Genomic DNA, 26,997 nt, shown 5'->3' with positions numbered 1-26,997 from the left:
ATGATTTTGGTTGGAAGTTCGACCTTGAGTTGAACTTTTTTTTTTGGAAATCCCGACTTCTTCCTTTCCTAGAAGTTCTAGCAGAGTCCATGTGTTTTATACCTCTCCCACCCCCTCCACCGCCTTCCCATGCCTCCTCCCCCAAGCCCTCTCCCTCCCACAGATCTTCCCTTGTCCCTGTTGTTGTACTTGTGTGCTTCACTCTCTTTCCCCATCTTGTCTCCCGCTCCCTTTATTGTATGCTTTGTGTGTCCGTTTGTTCTTTTTTGTGATTGATGTTAGCTCTGTCACGGGCCAGAAATTTGGGATTTCTTTTGGCCATAGTGCCAGCGATAACATGCCTACTCTTCGCAAAAGACACTATGGGATCTTTAATATCCATCAACTAATGCAGGCAGATGGGACGCCTGCTTAATTAAGGGATGGCACACACATTGATGAACCACCATGTCTCTGAAGCACCAGGATGGAAGTTTATAGCTGGCTCAAGATCGAAACCTAACCTGGACAGGTGCAGTGATGGTAACCTTTTTTTCTGTGTATCCTTTTCCTCCAGTCATTATTCTTTGGCATCTATAACAAAAAAAAATAAAAATTGAATGCTCACAAAATACAATTCCAACTACGAGCAGTGCTGGCGTCTGCAATGCAGACCTAATCTGCCACCCACATGGAGCCCCCATTCGAATGTTTTTACTGTGAAAATGTCGCCCAAAGTAACTGTCAATAGTACAAACTAGAACGACACTGATGTCGACCGATATGCCTCAGCCCACATTATTACATCATGATAATACTTGTACCCAGTTTGGTTTAAATCCATTCAGCTATTCTCAAGCATCACATTTTTACCTGACACGACCTCTGACCTTTTAGGTCAAAATCTAATCAGTTCATCTTTTCATCATAATATATACTTATACCACGTTTGGTCAAAATCACATCACTGGTTCACAAGTTAGCGCTGTAACAGAATTTGTACCCAACGGGACCTCTGACCTTTGACCTAATGACTCAATAATAATACATACATTTACCAAGTTTGATTTAAATCGCTTCAGCTGTTCTAAAGTTATCACATTTTACCTGACATGACCTCTGACACCATAATCCAATCAGTTCATTTTTGCATCATATATACAGGTTGTTCAGATGCCTGGTGTTGGCCTAGCAGTTAGGGTGCCGGCTTGGGATCCTGGTCGATCCCTGAATTAACGCCAGGGGGGTTGACTCAGCCTGTCATCCTTCCGAGATCGGCAAATTTAGTACCAGTTCACTGGTAATTCCCTGTGCGTCGCAAGAGGCGACCAACACGGTTGGCGACAGGAAGGGCATCCGGCCATAAAACATTGCTTCAAAAAGGGGACCACGGTGCCCGAAAAAGGCCAACTCCTGCTCTGCGGGGAAAAATGGCATCTAAAGGTGGTTGATATACAGGTTGTTCAAAAAGGTGGACTGTTTGAGCAGCCTGATATCTTGTCATTTCTAAAGCTATACCCTTCTCTCTTGCAGGTTAGTGTGGTGGTGGTGGTGGTGGTGGTGGTGATATTCCATTTCCAACAAGTTGTCAGTACGTCAACTATGGTGTTCACAGTCCAAAAAAAAGTGAGAATCGTGACTTTGTGGTTCGAGACAAAATCCTACGTGCAGGTGTGCCGGCGCACTTGGAAGCGTGAAAAATCAAAAGCACATGGAAACAGTGGCCGCCCACCAAGTGTTACCAAGGACCAAATGAACATTGATCTTGAGAAATTCTGCTGTTGAAACTCCGAAGAAATCCCACCGTCGGCGTTCCCGAGAACTGGCGATCTCAGCCTCATCGATGTGATGCATTCTCACTTCTGAACTCAAGCTCTTCCCTACATCATATCTGTAAGGCATAAGCTAACTCCGAATGGCATGGCGAGACGAGTAACAATGTGGGATTGGTTCCGTGACCGAATGGAAAGGTTCTCAAATTGGATCAACTCCTTGTGGTTCAGTGATGAAGCACGCTTCCATATGAATGGGGCTATCAACAATCACAACATCTTCTGCGTTGCTGAGCCGGTGTATGCAACTACAAGCATAATGAGTGATTTGAAAATGTCACGGTGTATGCTTTCCATCAACGCATCACTGAACGTGCTACCTTTTGTATTTTTTCGACAATAAAACGTTCAAATAGTCCACTTTTTTGAAACACCCTGTATATGATGTTATGCACATATTATACGTGACGTATTATAGATACTAGCAGAGTACCCACCCCATGGGCGATCATGAACCCATTATTTTGACATATACCTTTATTTGGGCGGTGTATAGGCTACTGGCAGCTGTCTCCAACGCTCCCAAAAAGAAAAGAAAAAATAATAACCCAGGTTATGTGCATGAAGCAAAACATGCCTACTGCTTACAATTCAAAACACCTCACTGCACTGAAAAACGTGGGGACGGGAATACTGTACTGGGATTAAACACAAACAATGACGGAGGTGGATACATCGAGACCTGGTCGGTCTCTGGCCCATATCGTGAAACACACCCACGTGAGATAGTAGCCCACAACAACTTACACGCACGCACACACACGGATACTTTGAGACCTGGGAGGGCTTTGTTCTACCTTCTGAAACCTGCATGTTCTACCCTCCGTCCTACCTTCTTCAACCTGCATATGGAGATAAGAACCAACAATCAACGATTCTCCAACGTCCAACCAACAATCAATCAACGAATACCGGTGTGTACCCCGGTTTAGAATAGGTACACCGTATCCCTGCGCATCGTAAGAGGCGACTAAGGGTTGGCGTCAAGAAGGGCATCCGGCCATAAAAACATTGCCTCAAACAGGGAACCATGAGGTCATGGGGCCCGCAAGGCTAACCCCCGCTCTAGCGGGGAAAATGGCCTTAAAAAAACGATCGTTCATATTCATTCAATCAACGACACACACACACGGAAGTGATTGCTCTCCTTTGTTTGGTCTTCGCAAGTATCGTGCTATGAACAACTTTCTTTTTGTTCATCTATTCTTCTGGCATTTTTTTTTCTTCCTATTACTTTCACTTTTCTCCCAGTCCCAATCCCCATGATATTTATACCGCAAACCCTGATAACAAGCGTTACGCCTCGGTCCCCCATCGGGGAAGTGATGTGAGTTGACAAAGTGGAAGACGCAGAAAACATGCTATGATATGATATTTCGCTCACAAGGTTCAGACATACATGGCGGTACATACATGGTTCAGGCATACACATACATATGTTCAGACATACATCCTTTTCAATAGCTTCCTTATGCCTAGATACACCCACACACCAGATTAGAAGTTGGTACTTCGCTTATTTTTCAAGATATTCCGCTCACAAGGTTCAGACATACATGGCGGTGGCCATCTTGGATTTTGACGTGGCGACCCAATTTTAATAGCGTTCTTCCTGGTGCCTAGATACACCCAAACACCCGATTAGAAGTTGGTACTTCGCTTATTTTTCAAGATATTCATCTCACAAGGTTCAGACATACATGGCGGCAGCCATCTTGGATTTTGACGTGGCGACCCAATTTTAAACAGCGTTCTTGCTTGTGCCTAGATACACCCACACACCAGATTAGAAGTTGGTACTTCGCTTATTTTTCAAGATATTTCGCTCACAAGGTTCACATATATATGGTGGCGGCCATCTTGGATTTTGACGTGGCGACCCAATTTTCAATAGGGTTCTTCCTTATGCCGAGATACACCCACACACCAAATTAGAAGTTAGTACTTCGCTTATTTTTCAAGATATTCATCTCACAAGGTTCAGACATACATGGCGGCGGCCATCTTGGATTTTGACGTGGCGACCCAGTTGTAAACAGCGTTCTTCCTTGTGCCTAGATACAGCCACACGCCAGATTAGAAGTTGGTACTTCGCTTATTTTTCGAGATATTTCGCTCACAAGGTTCAGACATATATATGGTGGCGACCATCTTGGATTTTGACGTGGCGACCTAATTTTCAATGGCGTTCTTCCTTGTGCCAAGATACACCCACTCACCAGATTAGAAGTTGGTACTTCGCTTATTTGTCAAGATATTCAGCTCACAAGGTTCAGACATACATGGCATCAGACATACATGGCGGCGGCCATCTTGGATTTTGACGTGGGTTGCACCCACACACCAAATTCGAATGCGGTCCTTCGCTTACGCATGCACGCATGCACGCATGCACGCACGCCCGCACGGACGGACACACGGACGGAGGGGAAAACCATAGTCCCCCTTTCGCTCCGCTGTGCGACGGGGGACAAAAACAGTCATTTCCAACCCGACACGCCCCCTGGCGCCACACTGACTCACTCCAGCCTATATTAGCCATCACACTTATCCCCTCTCTCAATTTGGCTCTGACAGTGTTAAAATCCAAAATCTCAGCTTCTCCTTGCTTCCTACAGCGGTCAGCATGTCTTGATCAACGTCTTCCTGATTTAATTCAGACGACGCAGATGGACACAAACATTCAACAGCAAGACTAATTTTTCATTCCCATTTTAAGTGCAAATGTCACAAATCAAGTGGGGGCGGAGGAGAAAGACTGGGAAACAAATCTTCGGAAGATGTACCTACAATTATGGACCTTAAAAAAAAAAAATGTAGAAATTTGATTCCTCTTAATTCCACCTCCCCCTTACCCCCGCCTCCCCCCATGCCCTCCAACTCTCTTCCTCCACCTACCCCTGCTCCAACATGTGGTATGCACATACACAGTATCTTCACCTTCAGAAAGTATTCATACCTCTTGGCTTTTTCCACATTTTGTTGCGTTTCTTTCTAAATCATGTCCAATGAATTGAATTGGCCACAGGTGGACACCAATCAAGTCGTCGAGACGTCTCAAAGATGATCAAAGGAAATTGGATGCACCTGAACTCAATTTTGAGTGACATAGCAAATAATTATTAACTTAAGACATTTCAGCTTTTAATTTTCATTATTTTGTAAAAATTTCTGGAAAAAAAAAATCCACTTTATCATTATGGAGTATTATGTGTGGATCGGTGACAAAAAATCTCAATTTAATCCATTTTAAAATTCAGGCTGTAACAAGATGTGAAAAAAGTCAAGGGGTGTGAATACCTTCTGAAGGCACTGCACATGGTATGTAGACATGTGTGCACATTCTGTGTTTATAACATGCTTTGTATACATTCACACATGATGTATTTTCCTGTAAACTGTTTATTCCTTGCATCATATTTGCACCATTTGTGTCTATCTGTCTGATGAATTTTTCACACCAATACATTCTGTCCTTACTTATCCAATCTCAACAAAACTTGACAGGATGACCAAGGGTTACATAATGAAGGTTGTTGCGCATTCACTTGCCCCCCTACCCAAGGGGGTTTTCCCCACCATTGCCGTTAATGGGGTTGCGTGATGAGGTGTATATCCATGCAAAGTTAGCTTTATCGTGACGTTTTTCCAAGGCCGCTTCGAATAACAAAACTAACGATAATAGCATTATATGAATGTTATATAAAAATAATATTAATACCAATAATATCCCACCTCCCCAAGGGTTTTTCCATCGAGTCAACGTATATAAATAGCTTATCATGGCGTTTTCGTGGGAGCAACGGCCTTTACCAGAAGTAATGAACATTAATGAACAGTAATGAATATTATGAACCACAAACATGTATGATTAGCTTTTTAAACAGTCGCTAATGCTGTTTATAACACAAAATGAAGAAATTTGGAGGAATCCCGACATGCGTGAGGTAAGTTTTACTCATAGAACTGAGCGAAGATCTACTGTCTGTACTCAAGGTACCCCATAAGTGTTGGGTTAATAACATGACCCTTCCTGGCGCTAATGTGGCGTTTTTCGCAGTGAACTTTTGAAACTCGCTCCTTCTGTTTAACATGAATCTGAAAGGGAGGAAGCCCGGGATGTGCTCCTCTACCAGTCTACCAAGCAGCTAGCAAGCGCTTGCCAAGCCAGCCGTTCCTTAATTGTTTTGAATGGAATGCTTGCTCGAATGCTTAAACCACTTGGCGATCTCTCTACAAGAAACTTGGTCAATGAACACACACCCAATGTTTTTGAGACCCGACCATAGATCGACTGTAATCTATATATCCCAAAGAGGAATGACTCTTCCTGCCCCTCTCATAGTTAGCGGGTGTTCTAATCTTATAAGTTACATGCTTAGTAAATGAAAGGGCCATAGAAAACATTGTCCAAACAAGTCAAGTGAATCCACTTGGATTCCGCCCAGGTTGGCACATGGAAATTATGATGTAGCATAATTATCATCTCGGGTCAAGATTTGAAATTATGCCATGGTTTTTGTAAAATTGCTACTAGTATTCACATTATGTACTTTCACCAAAACATACATCATCATAGAAACATACATAGAATTTGGGTCCTCTGGGTCATTTGGGTCCTCTGGGTCATTTGGGTCCTCTGGGTCATTTGGGTCCTCTGGGTCATTTGGGTCCTCTGGGTCATTTGGGTCCTCTGGGTCATTTGGGTCCTCTGGGTCATTTGGGTCATTTGGGTCCTCTGGGTCATTTGGGTCCTCTGGGTCATTTGGGTCCTCTGGGTCATTTGGGTCCTCTGGGTCATTTGGGTCCTCTGGGTCATTTGGGTCATTTGGGTCATTTGGGTCCTCTGGGTCCTCTGGGTCATTTGGGTCCTCTGGGTCCTCTGGGTCCTCTGGGTCATTTGGGTCCTCTGGGTCATTTGGGTCCTCTGGGTCATTTGGGTCCTCTGGGTCCTCTGGGTCCTCTGGGTCCTCTGGGTCCTTTGGGTCCTCTGGGTCCTCTGGGTCCTCTGGGTCCTCTGGGTCCTCTGGGTCCTCTGGGTCATTTGGGTCCTCTGGGTCCTCTGGGTCCTCTGGGTCCTCTGGGTCCTCTGGGTCCTCTGGGTCCTCTGGGTCCTCTGGGTCATTTGGGTCATTTGGGTCCTCTGGGTCATTTGGGTCCTCTGGGTCATTTGGGTCCTCTGGGTCATTTGGGTCCTCTGGGTCATTTGGGTCCTCTGGGTCATTTGGGTCCTCTGGGTCATTTGGGTCCTCTGGGTCATTTGGGTCATCTGGGTCATTTGGGTCCTCTGGGTCATTTGGGTCCTCTGGGTCATTTGGGTCCTCTGGGTCATTTGGGTCCTCTGGGTCATTTGGGTCCTCTGGGTCATTTGGGTCCTCTGGGTCCTCTGGGTCATTTGGGTCCTCTGGGTCATTTTGGTCCTCTGGGTCATTTGGGTCCTCTGGGTCATTTGGGTCCTCTGGGTCATTTGGGTCCTCTGGGTCATTTGGGTCCTCTGGGTCATTTGGGTCCTCTGGGTCATTTGGGTCCTATATTCCTATCCTATAACATATATATCTCCTATAACCTATCCTATAAATATAGATTTGATGACGTCATGTTTACACATCTGAGCGACAGAAATGAGCGACAGAAATGAGCGACAGAAATGGGTGACAGAAACTAGCTTCACTTTTGAGCACCCGAAATTCCCAGGCAAACGCTATAACGCACCAGGTTTACAACCTGTGCGTTAATAAAAACCTGCAATAGATTATATTCAAAGTGCACTCAAATTCCCATAAATTGTCTACGACTACACGACACACACATTGATGAACCACCTTGTCTTTGAAGCACGAGGAAGACAGTTTCTCACTGGCTTGTGATCGAAACCCAGTCTAGACAGTTTCAGTGGTGGTAACTTTTTAAAGTTCATCCCACTCTTCGAAACTTTCTTCTTCGGCATCTGTTAAAAAACAAACAAACAAACAAACAAATAAGACGTTATGCAGAGCACGATACTTGCAAAATTCACCCCTCCCCAAAATAAAATGTCACCATGGACACATCAAATTGTCCATTTCATCAATACGTATTAAAATTGAAGATGTTAATCAAAGCTCAGGTCAATCAGACTCAAATTAATAATTTTTCAGATGAAAATTGATGATTTTGGAAGTTTGTCCCCGAGTTGATCTTTGACCTTAAAAATAGCTGGTTTCCCAATTCAGTGTAGAACTATGCAATTGCTGTTTAATATTCAAGCCAATCAGATGAAAAGTGACAATTTTTCAGATGAAAATTGATGATTTTGGAAGTTCGACCTTGAGTTGACCTTTTTTTTTTGGAAATCCCGACTTCTTTCTTTCCTGGAAGTTCTAGCAGTGTCCATGTGTTTTACACCTCTCCCACCCCTCTCCCCCGCCTTCCCATGCCTCCTCACCCCAAGCCCTCTCCATCCCACAGATCGTCCTTTGTCCCTGTTCTCTGCTGTTGTACTTGTGTGCTTCCCTCTCTTTCCCCATCTTGTCTCCAATTCCCTTTATTGTATGCTTTGTGTGTCCGTTTGTCCTTTTTTGTGATTGATGTTAGCTCTTTCACGAGCCTCGATCTTGTATGCAAGAAGAAGAAGGAAGAAAGAAAGAGAGAGAGAGAGAGAGAGAGAGAGAGAGAGAGAGAGAGAGAGAGAGAGAGAGAGAGAGAGAGAGAGAGAGAGAGAGAGAGAGAGGAAAAAAAAAAAAAAAAAAAAAAGGACGCAGAGGGGGTTCACCCTTTCGCATTTTGTTCCTTTGGAACAGGGGGAATGTGAGGTTGGCCAGAAATTTGGGATTTATTTTGGCCATGGTGCCAGCGATAACATGCCTACTCTTCGCAAAGGACACTATGGGATCTTTAATATCCATCAACTAATGCAGGCAGGTGGGACGCCTGCTTAATGAAGGCCCATCGGTGGGATGTCACACACATTGATGAATCACCATGCCTCTGAAGCACCAGGATGGAAGTTTATAGCTGGCTCAAGATCGAAATCTAAGCTAGACAGGTGCAGTGATGGTAACCTTTTTTTTTGTGTATCCTTTTTCTCCAGTAATTCTTCTTTGGCATCTATTAAAAAAAAAAAAAAAAAAATTTAATGCACACAAAATACAATTCCAACTACGAGCAGTGCTGGCGTCTGCAATGCAGACCTGATCTGCCACCCACATGGAGTCCCATTCGAATGTTTTTACTGTGAAAATGTCGCCCAAAGTGATTGTCAATAGTACAAACAAGGACGACACTCTGATGTCGACCGATATGCCTCAGCCCACATTATTACATCATGATAATACTTGTACCAAGTTTGGTTTAAATCCATTCAGCTATTCTCAAGCATCACATTTTTACCTGACATGACCTCTGACCTTTGAGGTCAAAATCTAATCAGTTCATCTTTTCATCATAATACAGACTTGGCATTTAATATGGAATATATTTTTTGTGGGAGTGAACTTACTTTTCAAGATGACTTAGAACCAAAAGTTCATTGGAATTATGTTGAAATTATTCTAGATTTTGTTAACGTGACCTTTAAAAGAAACAAAAAACACATTTGACATTTCGAAGCAAATAAATTGATCCTTGAAAGTGATGTAAACTGATATCGAACTCAATTAACGGACAGTACTGTGTTAAACTTCTGTACGTTTTCCAGAAGTATCTCTTTATTTTGCATATTAGCCAAAAAAAAATTCAGCAAAAACAAAAGCTAAATTATGACTGGGATTACGGGCAGTAAAATTACAGTTCAGTACTTCGTGTAACCCCCAAGAGCATTCAGGAGAGCACGTTCACGTCGAGGCATGCTGTTCACGAGATTTGCCAAGGTTTGGACAGGAATTGCTTGCCATGCAGTGACAATAGCCTGCTGCAATTCATGCACAGAGGTCGGCTGCTGGTCCAAGTGGTCAATTTGATGCGTTAATTCTGCCCACAAGTTCTCTATTGGATTCATATCCGGGGACATCGCAGACCACTCCATATGCTCTACACCACGGTCAGCAAGAAAGTGTTGGATCATGCGAGCACGATGAGGCCGTGCATTATCATCTTGGAAGACAAAGTTTCCTCGAAAGGCTGCACGAGCAAATGGAAGCAATGTTTCTTCCAGAATGGCCCTGTACTTGAACTGGTTCAGGTTTCCATTCAGAACAACCAGGTCAGTTTTGCCCCCTGCATGAAAAGCAGCCCAAACGGTCACCCCACCACCGCCAGCTTGGACTCTTGGCACGATACAATCTTCGTTGTGGGCTTCATGCACTTGTCTGCGCACTCAGATGCGGCCATCTTGACGATAGACCAGAAATCTAGACTCGTCACTGAAGGTCACGTGATTCCAGTGTCCTGGCTGCCATTGACGGTGCTCTCTGGCCCACTGCAATCGGCGCTGGCTGTGTTGTCTGGTCAGACGGGGCTTTCTCAGGGGACGCCTGGCACGATAGCCTGCTTGAACCAGTCGTTGGTTGACTCGCCTTCTGGATACAGGCACATTTGTCAGTTGCTGCCACTCAGCCCTAAGCCGATTAGCTGACTTGGTACGGCCATTGCAGACTAACCGGTGCAGCTGGCGATTATCCCTCCTTGTGGTTCTGCGTGGACGTCCTGGCCTCGGTATTGGAGTAGGGACACCTCTCTGAGCATTTCGTTTCAGGATCTTTGACACCTGACCTTGAGTGATGCCATACTGCCGAGCAATAGCATGCTGTTTCATGCCGGAATTTCGTAAAGCCACCACTCCATGATAAACAGCATTGTCGAGTTGACGGACCATCTCCAGAGGAAGCGGAAATAACTTTTGTAGACGTGCAGCAGTTGTTTTCCACTAATACAGAATGCAACAACCCTTATATACCCGATTGTGAAGCCAATCGTCAAATGTACCTATCCTTACATTTTGTCACGCCACCTGTGATATAATCCTGTTATTGACTTCTTGCTGCGAAAGACAATCAGTGACATGGTTCTTTCAACAAAGACATCACCGAAGGGTAAAAGAAACTCACCAGATCGATATACTGAGTTCAGAAAGTAAACCCAAGTCAAGGAAAAAAATTTTTCCATATTAAATGCCAAGTCTGTATATACTTATACCACGTTTGGTCAAAATCACATCACTGTTTCACAAGTTAGCGCTGTAACAGAATTTGTACCCAACGGGACCTCTGACCTTTGACCTAATGACTCAATAATAATACATACATTTACCAAGTTTGATTTAAATCGCTTCAGCTGTTCTAAAGTTATCACATTTTACCTGACATGACCTCTGACACCATAATCCAATCAGTTCATTTTTGCATCATAAATACAGGTTGTTCAGATGCCTGGTGTTGGCTTGGCATTTTGGGTGCTGCCTTGGGATCCTAGGATCCAGGGATCGAATCCCGGTCGATCGCTGAATTAACCTCAGGGGGGGGGGGTGACTCAGCCTGTCATCCTTCCGATGTCGGCAAATTGAGTATCAGTTCACTGGCAATTCCCTGTGTGTCGCAAGAGGCGACCAAAACGGTTGGCGGCAGGAAGGGCATCCGGCCATAAAACATTTCTTCAAAAAGGGGACCACGGTGCCCGGAAAAGGCCAACCCCTGCTCTGCGGGGAAAAATGGCATCTAAACGTCGTTGGTATACAGGTTGTTCAAAAAGGTGGACTATTTGAGCAGCCTGATATCTTGTCATTTCTAAAGCTATACCCTTCTCTCTTGCATGTTATGGTGGTGGTGGTGGTGGTGGTGGTGGTGATATTCCATTTCCAACACGTCGTCAGTTCGTCAATTATGGTCTTCACAGTCCAACAAAAAGTGAGAATCGTGACTTTGCGGTTCGAGACAAAATCCTCCGTGCAGGTGTGCCGGCGCACATGGAAGCGTGAAAAATCAAAAGCACATGGAGACAGTGGCCGCCCAACAAGTGTTACCAAGGGAACATTGATCTTGAGAAATTCTGCTGTTGAAACTCCGAAGAAATCCCACCGTCGGCGTTCCCGAGAATTGGCGATCTCAGCCTCATCTATATGATGCATTCTCACTTCTGAACTCAAGCTCTTCCCTACATCATATCTGCAAGGCATAAGCTAACTCCGAATGGCATGGCGAGACGAGTAACAATGTGCGATTGGTTCCGTGACCGAATGGAAAGGTTCTCAAATTGGATCAACTCCTTATGGTTCAGTGATGAAGCACGCTTCCAGGTGAATGGGGCGATCAACAATTACAACATCTTCTGCGTTGCTGAGCCGTGTATGCAACGACAATCATTATAATGAGTGATTTGAAAATGTCACGGTGTATGCTTTCCATCAATGCATCACTGAACGTGCTACCTTTTGTATTTTTTCGACAATACAACGTTCAAATAGTCCACTTTTTTGAAACACCCTGTATGTGATGTTATGCACATATTATACGTGACGTATTATAGATACTAGCAGAGTACCCACCCCATGGGCGATCATGAAACACGTTCTTCTGACATATACCTCTATTTGGGCGATGTATAAGCTACTGGCAGCTGTCTCCATCGCTCCCACAAAAGAAAAGAAAAAATAATAACCCAGGTTATGTGCATGAAGCAAAACATGCCTACTGCTTACAATTCAAAACACCTCACTGCACTGAAAAACGTGGGGACGGGAATACTGTACTGGGATTAAACACCATTACACACAAACAATGACGGAGGTGGATACATCGAGACCTGGTAGGTCTCTGGTCCATTTCCTGAAACCCACCCACGTGAGATAGCAGCCCAAAACAACTTACACGAACACACACACACACACACGAACACACACACACACACACACACACACACACACACACACACACACACACACACACACACACACACACACACACACACACACACACACACACACACACACACACACACACACGGGAGGGCTCCGTTCTACCTTCTGAAACCTGCATATGTTCTACGCTCCGGTCTACCTTCTGAAACCAACCTGCATTCTCCCTTCTGAAACCGACCATAGATCAACTGTAATCTACATACCCCAAAGAGGAATGACCCTTTCTGCCCCTCCCGTAGTTAGCGGGTGTTCTAGTCTTATAAATTACAGGCTTAGTAAATGAAAGGGCCATAGAAAACATTGTCCGAATAAAAATCTGTGATGGATTATATTCAAAGTGCACTCAAATTCCCATAAATTGTCTACGACTACACGACACACACATTGATTAACGACCCTGTCTTTGAAGCACCAGGATGACAGTTTTTCACTGGCTCGTGATCGAATCCCAGGCTAGACAGTTGCAGTGGTGGTAACTTTCTTAAGTTCATCCCCCTCTTCGAAACTTTCCTCTTCGGCATCTGTTAAAAAACAAACAAACAAACAAATAAGACGTTATGCAGAGCACGATACTTGCAAAATCCACCCCTCCCCAAAATAAAATGTCACCATGGACACATCAAATTGTCCATTTCATTCATCCGTATTAAAATTGACGATCTTAATCAAACTCAGGTCAATCAGACTCTAATAAAATTTTCAGATTTTTCAGATCTTTTTTTGTTTCAGATGTTTCAGATGTTTTTTTGTTTCAGATGTTTCAGATGTTTTGTTGTTTCAGATGTTTCAGATGAATAATTTTTCAGATGAAAATTATTGATTTTGGAAGTTTGACCCCAAGTTGTCCTTTGACCTGAAAAATAGCTGGTTTCCCAATGAAGGACTATGCAATTGCTGTTTAATAATCAAGCCAATCAGATGAAAAGTGACAATTTTTCAAATGAAAATTGATGATTTTGGAAGTTCGACCTTGAGTTGATCTTTCGACCTTAAAAATAGTTGGTTTCCCAATTCAATAAGGGACTATGCAATTGCTGTTTAAATTTCAAGTCAATTGGATGAAAATTGATGATTTTTCAGATGAAAATTGATGATTTTGGAAGTTTGACATCGAGTTGATCTTTGACCTGAAAAATAGATGATTTCCCAATTCAGTGATGCACTATGCAAATGCTGTTCAATTTTCAAGTCAATCGGATGAAAAATGACAATTTTAGAAATTTGACCTCCGACCTCAAAATCAATAGGCTTCTTCCTTATGACAAACTCTACCACCTGGTGAAGTTTCATGAAGATCGGTATGAAGTTGTGACCTGTAGGCGATCGACAGAATAACGCACAAGACCAACTAATATACTTGCAAAATCGAAGATTGCCTTCTGCTTACATTGCCTACTGATTGTCCATCGAAGACTTTGCAAGTAAGGAAATGCACCCAAAATACATCTACTTTTTCCTCCCTCCCCCCTACTATTTTGCTGCCTTTCTTTCTCTCCCCCCCCCCCCCCCCTTTCCCTTCTCCCCCACTCTCTCTTCTCTTTTCTTTTCTTTTCTTCTCTTTTCTTCTCTTCTCTCTCTCATCCCCACCCCTCCCGCTCTACTCTCTCTCTCATCTCTCTCCCCCCTACTCTTCTCTGTCTCTCCATGTCTCTCTCTGTCTCACCCCACCCTCCCCTCTTTCCTCCCCATCCCTCTACACCCCCCTCCAACCTCTGACTGCAATGGCCACAGAAAGTCACCACTGCAAAAAAGGACGTTTCTTGTCAACATGAAAGGTTCCTTCCCGATGATCACACCACAAAGGTTAATACAAAGAGAACATCATCATCATCATACTAAAATACGCCATTTATGTCTGTCTGTCTGATGAATGTTTGACGCCAATACATTCTGTCGTTACTTATCCAATTTCAACCAACTTGACAGGATGACCAAGGGTTACATAATGAAGGTTGTAGCGCATTCATTTGCCCCCTCCCCAAGGGGGTTTTCTCCCCTGAGCGAGTTTTCCCCACCATTGCCATCAATGGAGTTGCATGTTGAGGTGTATATCAATGTTAAATTAGCTTTATCGTGGCGTTTTTCCAAAGACGCTTTTAATAACAAAATTAATGATAATTGCATATTATTAATGATATTACAAAACAATATTAATACTAACAAGTGAATCCTCTTGGATTGCGCTGAGGTTCGGGCATGGAATTTCGAGCCTCGATCATGGTTCGAGCCTCGATCTTGTATACAAAAATAATAATAATAATAATAAGAACCTTGGGCCGAATCTCGCGCTTCACCAGTGCGCGTGCGCGAATTTACGTCACGTCGGCAGCGAGAAGGGGTACCCCAACACGAACCAATCAGGAACTGCCACGTCACACTTATATGATCTCAGAATTCCTGTGACAGGAATTCGCGTTACACTGGCTGGAAGTCATTCGCTAGAGGCGCTTCCTCAGCGCTAATAATGTCCCACTTCCCCAAGGCGGTTTCCTGCAGTGATAACGTGTATAAATAGCTTACAGTTATAATAATGGCGTTTCCGTGGGAGCAACGGCTTCCACAGGAAGTATTTAAAATATTATAAAACTATTCGATGTATTAGGTAAAAATATTATAAACCACAAGCACCTACTAGTACCCGACTGCAAAGCCGCAATGAGCCGGCGAAGCCAAAGCCTCTTGCCACTATTTTACCCATTACTATGGCATCAGTAGGTTAGGTAGTTGGTAGTAGGTAGGTGTAGTAGGTACCGTATCTTGTTCAAAATGACACCATTTGCATTCTGGATGAGATTAAAATTTATAAAATTTCCTTCTTGATTAATTCGGTGAATTCCGTCTCAACTTAGGATATTTCCTGCCATGAAAAACTATCCCCTACGGCCATGAGATTTCTAAAAAAATAATTCTTGGTCAATTTTAGAATATTTGACGCCGTTTTCAGCCTCCGAAATGTGGTAAAAAGCTTTTTTGAAATATTTTTTTAAATGCTAGAATCTCATTGGTTCCGGTGTTTGGTGACGATTTTCGTTGAAGATAACCAGGGCCCATGCGGGCCCGGAGAACGAGGTTGGTCTTAAAGTATTTTAATGTCAAATTAGAGGTGCATAAGATGGTGAATCAAAAAAATACGGGTGAAACAAACTCCTATTGAACTTTTTCGCAATTTTTATGCATACTTCCGCATCCGCAAGATGGCGGCCTCCATGGAGCGATTTGGTGCGTCAAAGCTTGGAATTCTCAAAGGATCCAGCAACATCTGGCTTTTCAACATAATACGTACGCGTTCATTCACAACACCGGCTTCGTCGGCTATAATTAGCTTTTTAAATACAGTCGCTAATGCTCTTTATAACACGAAATGAAGAAATCTGGAGGCATCCCGACATCCGTGAAGTAAGGTTTACTTTCAGAACTGAGCGAAGATCTACTGTACTCTATATAACCCACAAATGTTTGGTTAATAACATGGCCCTTTCTACCGCTACCGTGGCATTTTTCATAGCGAACTTTTGAAACTCGCTCCTGCTGTTTCATACGAAACTGAAAGGGAGAAAGACCGTGGTGTGCTCCTTTACCAAGCAGCTAGCTTGCGCTTGCCAAGCAGGCCGTTCCTTAAGGGTTTTGAATGGAATGCTTGGTCAAATGCTTAAACCACTTGGCGATCTCTCCACAAGAAACTTGGTAAATGAACACACACTCAATGTTCTTGAGACCCGTCCATAGATCGACTGTAATCTAAATACCCCAAAGAGGAACGAGCCTTTCTGCCGCTCCCGTAGTGTGCGGGCGTCATAAAAAAAACGAGTAATTTAAAAATTGAGGTAAAGTCATGCATGCCAATTCTGTCAGAATTTGAAGATTAGCAAAACGCCAAGAACTGAATAAACCTCCACAACGTACAACTAAAAGCAACTTGACTGCACAACACCACCACATGGCTTACTTACAATTAACAACAACGTTAAATAATATCGTAAATTGACAACCACTGAACCGCTCACCGCTTCGCAATCTGTTCAATTTCTCGTCTGTCTGACAGGAAGTTGCCTCTTCCACTACGCTTCTTCTTCTTCTTTATTCACATTTTTTTATTTCTCCTCCCGAATTCCTCCCACTATTTTGTTTTTTCGAACACCTACAACCATGAATCAGCAGAAGCATTGCACCTGGTTTCACCTCCACCAAATAATATGCCATACAAAATTAAACAATCCGGAGAAGAGGGTAAAAGAAAATCCGTGAACACACAAACCTGACGATGCACCTTGATGCGTTCTTTCAAAGTTCAGCGACACACCACGTGATCACTCGGACGACACACCACGTGATCACTCGGACGACACAGCACGTGATCACTCGGACGACACACCACGTGATCACTCGGACGACACACCACGTGATCACTCGTATTGTGCTTTGGACCAGATTCTTGTTTGACACAATAAAAGCCAAGACTTGCCGAAGTTGAAGCAAATGAATGAAGTTGAATGACATGAAAAGTTGAATGACAAAACAAATAACAAATGACAAAATAACAAACAAAAAAAGCTAGAACGGCACTCAGTATAGAGCATACCTCCGCCAGGTGAACAGTTCACGTTTTGTATCCCAGAGTAAACCAGAAAATCACAATACAGAATCACATTTAATCAAAATCATCTGTCCACAACTTTTTGAGATATCCTGCCATATGTTGGTTTTAACCCTATCTACCAATGGTGAAGAATAACTTAAAAAATTAAATAATTCTCATATCCGAACCCATATTCAGATCTTCACCAAAATCGAATCGAATCGTCATTGTCAGACACCCAACCTGTCCACCAAGTTTCGTCCAATTCCATCCATAACCTTTTGAGATATCCTGCTATGTATCGTTTTTGGCCCAATCTCTCAATGGGGAAGAATGACTTAAAAAATTAAATAATTATCATATCCGAATCCATATTCAGATCTTCACCAAAATCTAATCGAATCGTCATTGTAATACACCAAACCTGTCCACCAGGTTTCGTCCAATTCCATCCATAACTTTTTGAGATATCCTGCTACATGTTGGTTTTAGCCCGATCTAGCAATGGTGAAGAATCACTTAAAAAATTAAATAATTCTCATATCCGAATCCATGTTTAGATCTTCACCAAAATCGAATCGAGTTGTCCTTCTCAGACACTCAACCGGTCCACCAAGTTTCGTCCGAATCCGTCCACAACTTTTTGAGATATCCTGCTTTGTATCGTTTTTGGTCCAATTTGCTCCCAATGGTGAAGAATTACTTTTAAAACTCTAGTAGCCGGATCCGAATCCAGATCTTCACCAAAATCTAATCATTTCGTCCTTGTCACATACGCTACCTCTCTGCCAAATTTCATCCGAATCCGTCCACAACTTTTTGAGATTTTGACATCGTCACGATAAAGGTTTGTGACGTCACCCATATATTTTGCTTGAAACTATTTTAATAATGAATTATTGTGGATTTCTGTTTTATTACCTCCACCACCAGAGGTGAATGGAGGTTATGTTTTCACCCCTGTCTGTTTGTTTGTGAACAGGATATCTCAAAAAGTTGTGGACGGATTCAGACTAAATTTGGTGGAGATGTTGGGTTTGTGACAAGGACGAAATGATTAGATTTTGGTGATGATCCAGATCTGGATCTGAGAATTTGTTCAGTGATTCTTCACCATTGAGTGATAGGGGCAAAAATGATATATATATAGCATGATATCTCAAAAAATTGTGGACGGATTTGGACGAAACTTCTAGGACAGGTTGGGTGTCTGACAAGGACGATTCGATTTTGGTGACGTTCCGGATCCGGATCTAGCTAGTAGAATTTTAAAGTGATTCTTCACCATTGAGTGATATGCCCAACCAGGTGGAGGTATACTCTCTACTGAGTGCCGTTCTAGTTTTATGGATGCGTTTACTGTTTTTTACGTAAATTTTCATTGACATTTTTGTTTCACAGTTTACAGTTTTAGAAATTACAATTTTCTATTGCTAGATATCGAATGAGCTTTTTTTTCCTTTTACAGACGCATTTGCGCTTTTTATTTACGGACATTATTGTCATGTTTATTTCATAGTTTACAGGTTTATAAGGTACAATTTTCAAATGCTAAATATTGATTGAGGTCTTTTTTTATTTACAGACTTTATTGTGATGTTTATTTTACAGTTTACAGTTATTTAAATTACAATTTTCAGATGCCAGATATCGTTGAGGCTTTTTTTTTTTTTTTTTTTTTTTTACAGACGCGTTTACGCTTTTTATTTACGGACATTATTGTCATGTTTATTTTACAGTTTACAGTTATATAAATTACAATTTTCAAATGCTAGATATCGATTGAGGTTTTTTTTTTTTTTACAGATGCACTTACGCTTTTTAACGTAAATTTTCATTTACAGACGCTTTTTCTTTTTTTATTTACGGACATTATTGTCATGGTTAATTTACAGTTTACAGTTATAGAAATTACAATTTTCAAATGCTAGACATCGATTGTGAGGTATTTTTTATTTACGGACATTATTGCCATGTTTACTTTGGTGTTGTTGTTGGGCTAGCGGCTAGGGTGCCAGCTTAGGATCCTAGGATGCCAGCTTAGGATCCTAGGATCCTGGGTTCGAATCCCGGTCGATCGCTGAATTAACGCCAGGGGGAAGGTTGACTCAGCCTGTTCATCCTTCCGAGGTCGGCTAATTGAGTACCAGTTCGCTGGTAATTCCCTGTGTGCACACAACAACAACACACAACAACATGCATTTTAAAGGCCATTTCCCCTGCTAGAGCGGGGGTTAGCCTTGCGATCCCCATGACAATCTTCTCCATTTTGCCCGATTTTCTGCATCTCTCCTTGTTAACCCCCTTGCCCGCATTTCTTCTTCCACCATCTTAAGCCAAGTCTTTCTCAGACTTCCCCGTCCTCTACTTCCTGCTACATTCATTTCCATCACTCTTCTCAACCAGTCACTTTCATCCTTCCTCAACACATGACCAAACCATCTCAACCTGTTCCTCTTCACAGCATCAATCACAGGCTCTATTCCCATCATCTTTCGCAATTCATCATTTGTCTTCCTCTCTCTCTCAACGATACTCCGCACATCCATCGAACCATTCGCATTTCCACCCTTTCCAACCTTCGTTGCTGCTCTACGTTCATTACCCATGTCTCGCTCCCATAAATCATAACACTTCTCACACATGCAGCATACACCTTTCCCTTCAGCTTCATCGACACTCCCCTCCTCATCAGCACGCCACTCAGTTCTCGAAACTTCTTCCATGCACATCTCACTCTAGCAACCGTTTCCGAGTCTGATCCACCTTCTCCATTCAGCATGTCTCCAAGGTAGCAAAATGTTTTCACACCTTCCAGCTTCACGCCGTCGCCAAGATCCAACTCAACATTTCCTCCATCTGCAGCTCCCTCTGTGCACACCTTACATTTGAATGTAGCTGCCACACTGGTTAATGACCCTCTCAGACCACTACATTTTTGATCAACCCACTCAGCGCACATTGTACGTTGAATGGAGTTCACTCCGACACCCTTCCTACACACAGCACAGGGCCACTTCCCAGTTCTTTCCACCTCACCACATGCTTTACCACTTGCCATCACCTTCGTCTTTCCGATATTCACCTTCAGACCTTTTGTCTCCATACATTCCTTCCACTTGTTCATCTTTTCCTTCAGTCCATCCATACTTTCCACAATCAACACCAGATCATCTGCATACAACAACTCCCACGGTAAACCCTCCTTTACGTTCTGAGCCAGCACCTCCATCACAGCTACAAATAGTCGTGGACTTAGTACTGACCCCTGATGTACTCCCACCTTCACCTCAAACTCACCACTGTTCCCGTCCTTCGTCCTTACAGCTGTGCACGCTCTTTTGTACATTGCCATCACTACTCTGATCAACCATTCCTCCACTCCTAACTTCCTCAATGCCCATGTCAATACTTTGCGTGGAACCCTATCGAATGCTTTCTCCAGATCAACAAACCCAAGAAACAACTTCTTCCTCTTCTCCATGTACTTCTCCTGCAACTGCCTCACAATGAAAGGCGCGTCTGTCGTTCCTCTTCCTGACATAAATCCAAACTACATTTCGTCGATCTTCACTTTCTTCCTTATCCTCCTCTCCAACACCCTTTCCAATACCTTCATTCCATGCTCCAATAACTTTATCGCTCGATACGAGCCACACTCCAGAGGGTCACCTTTCCCCTTGTATAGAGGGACGAGGGTACTCAGTTCCCAATCTACTGGAATGTGGCCTTCTTTCACCACCAGATTACAGATCTCTGTCATTCTCTTCACACCCCAACTTCCTGCTGCCTTCAACATATCTCCCACAACTCCCGTCGGCCATCCCGCTTTTCTACTCTTCATTGCTTTTATCGCTTCCTCAACTTCCTTCTCAGTTATCTTCTCTGCCGGTCCTAAAACTGGGTTACTCTCTATGTTGCCATCCCATTCATTCTCTGTATTCAACAGCATTTCCATATATCTTTTCCATCTTCCTTTAATTCCATCTGGGTCGACAATGATTTGTCCCACTTCATCCTAAAAGCAACTCACCCCCATCACATCACACCTCTCTTTCGCTATCTGCTTTGCAATCCTGAATACTGCTCTGACCCTCTTCCGAATCCAAGCGTTCTCCGAACATTTTCCTACATGCCTCCTGCGCCTTTGCTACCTCTTTCTTTGCAGCCTTCTTGGCTGCCTGATAACTTTCATGCTCTGCTGTTTCTGCTCCCGTACCCTTCGCCTTCTGCCACTCCTTGAACTTCTTCCTCTTCTCGTCAATCCTCTTTCCAACTTCATCATCCCACCACCATGTTTCAGAATGCCTCGGTGGTCCTTTTGTCCATCCACATACCTCACCAACGGCTCCCAACAGACTAGCTTTCATTGACATCCAACCACTTTCAAGCTCAACCACATCATCCTCTACCCTACTCAGCCTCTCTTTTAATGCCTCCCTTACTGTCACCTCTTTCAACCTCCACACCTTCATTCTCGGTTGGTACTTCACCCGCCGAGCTCTCCTCGCACCTTTCACCCTTATGTCGCAGACAACCAAGTGGTGCTGTGAAACAGCTTCCTCCCCCGGGATCACCTTTGCGCCCCGGAGTTGCCCCCTATCTCGCCTACGCACCATCAGGTGGTCAACGGTTGTCGTCGACCCACCTGACGTGTATGTGACAAGCTTATTATCCTCTTTCTGGAACCGAGTATTACAAATCAACAAATCAGCTCCATCAGCAAACTCCAAAATCCTTTCACGTTCTCCATTTCTCACACCATATCCGTAACCCCCATGAACTCCCTCAAAACCATCCATACTCCTTCCCACATGTCCATTTAGGTCTCCTCCTACCACAACAACTTCCTCATCTTTCACGTTTTCCATCAGCTTCTCTATCGCACACCAGACTTGTCCTTCTCTTCAACCCTCCGACTGACCTGTGGAGCATATCCCGCGATGACGTTCACCAAGAGCTTTCCAATCATCATTCTCACCATCATCAACCTTTCACTCACTTGAGTCACACTCACCACACCATCTACAAACTCCTCAGAAAACAGGACACCAACACCATGTACGCCTTCCGGGCAACCTTGCCACACAAACTTGTATTTATGTCCCTGCCTACCCTTCACCATTCTCACACCACTTCCCTTCCATCTCGTCTCTTGCACACAACATATGTCCACTCTTCTTCTGACCAATACTTCCACCACTTCTCGTGATCTCCCTGTCATTGTCCCTACATTCCATGTCCCAAACCTCAGAAACCGATCTCCACTTCGTGCTGTACCCTGCCCATATGTAGTTGTAATTGTCATGATTCTCTTTTTGAGGCAATGTTTCTATGGCCGGATGCCCTTCCTGACGCCAATGAATGATCGTTTTAAGGCCATTTTCCCCGCTTGAGCGGGGGTTAGCCTTGCGGGCCCCATGACAATCATGGTGCCCTGTTTGAGGCAATGTTTTTATGGCCGGATGCCCTTCCTGCCGCCAACCCTTGGTCACGCACTTACGATGCGCAGGGATACAGTGTGCCTATTCTGAATTGGGGTACACACCGTGATCATTCATCCCAGCAAGCTGGTACTCAATTTGCCGACCTCTGAAGGATGACAGGCTGAGTCAACCCCCCTGACGTTAATTCAGCGATCGACCGGGATTCGAACCCAGGATCCTAGGATCCCAAGCAGGCACCCGAACCGCTAAGCCAACGCCAGGCTCGACATTGATTGAGGTATTTATATATTTTTTTTACGTATGCGTTTCCGGTTTTTACATAAACTTTCGAGGCTCGTGAAATAGCTAACGTCAATCACAAAAAAGGACAAACAGACACACAAAGCATACAATAAAGGGAGCGGGAGACAAGATGGGGAGAGAGAGGGAAGCACACAAGTACAACAGCAGAGAACAGGGACATCGGGAGATCTGTGGGCGGGAGATGGCTTGGGGAGAGGAGGCACGGCACGGCGGGGGTGGGGGGGTGTGGTGGGGGACAGGTATAAAACGCATGGACACTGCTAAAACTTCCAGGAAATAAATCGGCATTTCAAAGAAAGTGGATCTGGGGTGAATTAACAGGGGTAGAAGAGATCAAGGTTTTGGATGGGGGAAGACAAGAGATGGTGGTGAACAGCTGTTTTAAAGACCTGGAGGGAGGAGTTGGATTGAAGAGAGTGAGGGAGTTTGTTCCAGAGGTGGGAGTAAAGAGGAATGAAAGAGTGAAGGTGTGCAGAGAGTGTTGATTTTGGCAATTTCACCAGAAGAGGCTTACTGGCAGATCTTGTGCGACCTGTTGGAATATTTGGGGGACAGAGCACAGATAGAGCTGGGGGAGCAAAGCCAGATAGGAGTCGGTAGAAAACAGAAAAACCACCTACCTGCCTGCAGTGTGTGAGTGAAAGGCCCTTGGAGTTAGCTTCATCATGGGAGATTCCAATGATTCTGAAATCTTTGGTTTCAACAGCGTGAAGACGAGCTAGGTGTGAGGCAGGAGCACCAGCCCAGAGGGGAGAACAGTATTCCATTGAGCTGCGGATGAAAGCCTTGTGTGTGGTGAGGACCTCAGGTGTGCCAAGGAAGGACTTCACACGACGGAGGATGCCCAGTTGGCGACTGGCTTTGGAGGCCAGATTAGAAATGTGTTTTTCCCAGGAAAGATAATGGCAGATAGTGAGACCCAAAAGCATGAGTGACACAACTTCTTGGAGAGGATTGTTGAGAAAGTAAATGGGAGGGTTGTCCAGTCGGTCTTTTCGGAGAGACATAGTAAGAGTGTGAGATTTGTCAGGATTGAAAGACATGTTCCACTTGTTTGACCAGTCTGTGATTTTGTGCAGGTCTGCAGAGAGTGAGGAGGCTGCAGACTGCTGATCTGAGATGTGAGGAATGGAGCGGCAGAGTGTGGAGTCATCAGCAAAGAGATAGAGAGGATTTTCAAGAGAGTCAGAGAGATCATTGATGAAGACCAGAAAAAGCACAGGGCCCAGAACACTGCCTTGAGGAACTCCAGCCTGAACAGGAAGGGGAGATGAGAGAAACCCATTCAGGGCCACACGTTTACTACGACCAGAGAGGAAGTCCGCAAGGCATGCGTGGAGATTTCCATGGATCCCATAGGACAGTTTGGTCAGCAGAGCGGGGTGCCAGACCATATCGAAGGCACGTGATATGTCAAGGGAGACAGCTCTGATTAACTGTTTGGCATTGAGGACCTCCATCCATTGTTGAGACAGCAGAAGCAGCATGTCCAGAGTAGAGTGACCTGGTCTGAAACCAAATTGATGATCAGAGATCAAGCCATTGGAAAAGAGGAAAGATTTGATATCTGAAGCAATGATGGATTCCATGACTTTGCTGATAATTGGGAGAAGGCAGATTGGTCTGTAGTTGTAATGTAGTTGTCGTTGTTTTAGTTGTTTTTTTACATAATTAGGGTATGCTGCATTCGATTAACCCGAATTTTGAGTTTTGAATTTTGAGAATTTTGAGGGTTCCTCTGTTGATTCAGCACGACATATGTTGTTCTCCAAGACTGGTAAACCAAAAGCAATGTCACCGACAAGTGATGCTCTTCATTTCCATTTGATGCGAGTACACTGTCAAGCCATGGTATGGAGAAATGCTCATTGTGCCATACCTGACCTTCCTGCACCTGTGGAAATGGGATGGAAACATGGTGATTCAGGACTAGAGCCTATTCTGATGTCACCGAGTCCAATCCCAGAAATTTGCCTCGAGATGATTTGTTGTGCATGCCAGAAGCAATGCAAGACTCGACGCTGCAAATGTCGCTATTCCGAGTTGAGGTGCACATCAATGTGTGCCTGTCAGAAACAGAGTGATGATCAGACCCCTTGTATGAATTTGATGTAGTTTAGCAAAACAACATGTGTGACATTCCTGAATGTTTGTGCTTCATGGTCATGTATACTTAATTTTAGAATAAATGGTTGTATGAAACATTGTCTTATTGAAACCATTTCCCATTTTAGTGTCCAATTTCAATATCAGTTTGAATGTCTCTTTCAAATATGTCGCCAACCATAATATAGACTAGATGGATTTATGAAAAGGGCCATGTATAAGCTTAAGCTTCTAGGTGCATTTTGGGGTAAAAGTTGTAAAGTTAAAGTAAAAGAGCTGCATGTATATACATGATATTGTTGCTGTTTTGCGAATAGAGGATAACCCCCCTCGTAGGTCGTTGCACCACAACATGTAGCCTCGCTTAGTTCAGTTATTTCTTATTAAATGTTAAGCATAGTCTCCTTTCCTGTGTTAGTATGCGTTGAGCAGGCCAGTAAGTGTAGGCCTCGATTGGGCTAGAATGCCACGTGTTAGGCCTGGAACAAGTCTGGAAGGCTCAAGGGAGGAGCTGCAGGGGAGTGGCCGGTAAGCGGCGAGCAGCCAATGAACGCTCAAGGGGAGTGGCTAGCAACAGCAGCCAGAGGAGGGGCTTGGAACATTCGGGTAGGACTCAGGGGCCCCCGCACGAGTCGTCGTCAGAGCTGAGTGAGAGGTGTGGTTGAAAGTCAGAGAGAGAGAGAATCGGAGCTTCAGAGAGTCAGAGTGTGCCCTAGAAGTCGTGTGGTTGAGTAAGAAGACAGAGTGTCGGAGAGTCAGAGCCCCAGTCAGAGTTTCTGTCCAAGAGGTCTGTGAACGAACGCTCTCCGCCCCCAGGTCTCTCTTTGCACGAACTCTCCCTGTGCCCTGCGCTCTGCGGCTGTTAATTGCGCTTGCAAGGACTATCCCTCCCGGGGCCACAGATGCACGATCTCCCTGCCTGAGCTCCCTGCACACGGCGAGCTGTCCGGAGTGAACGGCACCAGGACGCGTTTGGAGCACATACTTTTCCTTCCTTCTTTTCCCTGCGTGAGTGAGTGGGCCATTGTCCGGGGATTAAGTAAGACTGACTTAGTATCTACTCTGTGTCTCTTCTCTTCACCCTGATCAACTGTATAAATTGTAAATAAACCTGTGTTCTTCCTTCCATTTGACCGTGCACGTCATTTCACACCATTGGCCTAGCATCACACGAATAAAACCGCTCAAATCGGGTTCAAAAAGAATTAACGGCAGGAGTCACGTGACACGCAAACCGCTCGGCGTATCCGATTAGCGTGGCTCGTGCGAGGCCCAGTCCCCGTTCTCGTGGCGGCGTGTGTACCGAAGGTAGGTGGGGTTTCGACCCGATACCCTTCCGCACGCTCGCTACGGGAGTGGCGGCTCGGCCTCATGGACTCGAAGCTGGAAGGGGGAAAAGGGTTTAACCCCCCTCTGTACGTCGACGGGCTCGAGAGATCCGCAACAATATATAAATGCTTGTTCAAAGAAATTGTCCAAAAATGGCAATTTGGTGGCCATTTTGTTTATGCTAATTAGGTCAAAAACTCAAAATTCGGCTTGGGAACCAGGTTAATCGAATCAGCATAGCCTAATTATGTTAAAAAGTGAGGTTCCCAACTTTTACCCAAAAATGCACCTGACATTCACATGTCTAACATTCACATTTCTCAGAAATGCATCTCGTTTCGTCAGCACGCCAAATTTCAGCTTTCAACGACATCCGGAAGGTAAGGGAGAGGCAGGTTAGTTGATACACTTTTCAGTTATGTTGGCCTATAATGAAGACTGTTAGCTCGACAGTATTCATGAATTGTCCAAAATAAATATCAGGATCTTGTACATATCTGTGAAGCAGATATCCGCTGCATTATCAAACTTGGAATGGTGGCTCACAAAAAAACTGTTTGTCAAACGTATCATCTGACCTGACCAAGTGGGTTAGTT

At 44.1% G+C, this 26,997-nt stretch overlaps 1 protein-coding gene across 4 annotated transcripts in view; it reads right to left on the bottom strand.

Annotated features, from left to right (window-relative positions):
• Positions 1-16,959, bottom strand: part of LOC137414469 (uncharacterized) — a 48,394-nt gene extending 31,435 nt beyond the window's left edge. Inside the window, exons 1-5 of one of the 4 annotated variants that reach the window (XM_078770031.1) lie at positions 16,895-16,959; positions 13,036-13,160; positions 8,852-8,897; positions 7,634-7,758; positions 504-573 (exon numbers count right to left, since the gene is read on the bottom strand). In XM_078770031.1, the coding sequence (XP_078626157.1) occupies positions 504-573; positions 7,634-7,758; positions 8,852-8,897; positions 13,036-13,160 (366 nt within the window). In that variant the 5' untranslated portion in view covers positions 16,895-16,959. Of the gene's footprint in view, positions 1-503; positions 574-7,633; positions 7,759-8,851; positions 8,898-13,022; positions 13,161-16,643; positions 16,723-16,894 lie in introns of those variants that run through there. The other 3 variants (XM_068100002.2, XM_078770033.1, XM_078770032.1) reach the window with 3 other exon arrangements.
• Positions 16,960-26,997: the final 10,038 nt, after the last annotated feature.

This window comes from Myxine glutinosa, chromosome 1 (assembly GCF_964187855.1).
Source record: "Myxine glutinosa chromosome 1, kmMyxGlut1.1, whole genome shotgun sequence".
Classification (NCBI taxonomy): domain Eukaryota; kingdom Metazoa; phylum Chordata; class Myxini; order Myxiniformes; family Myxinidae; genus Myxine; species Myxine glutinosa.
Note: the sequence above shows the minus strand (reverse complement) of the source record. Positions and strands in the feature narration are given on the sequence as shown.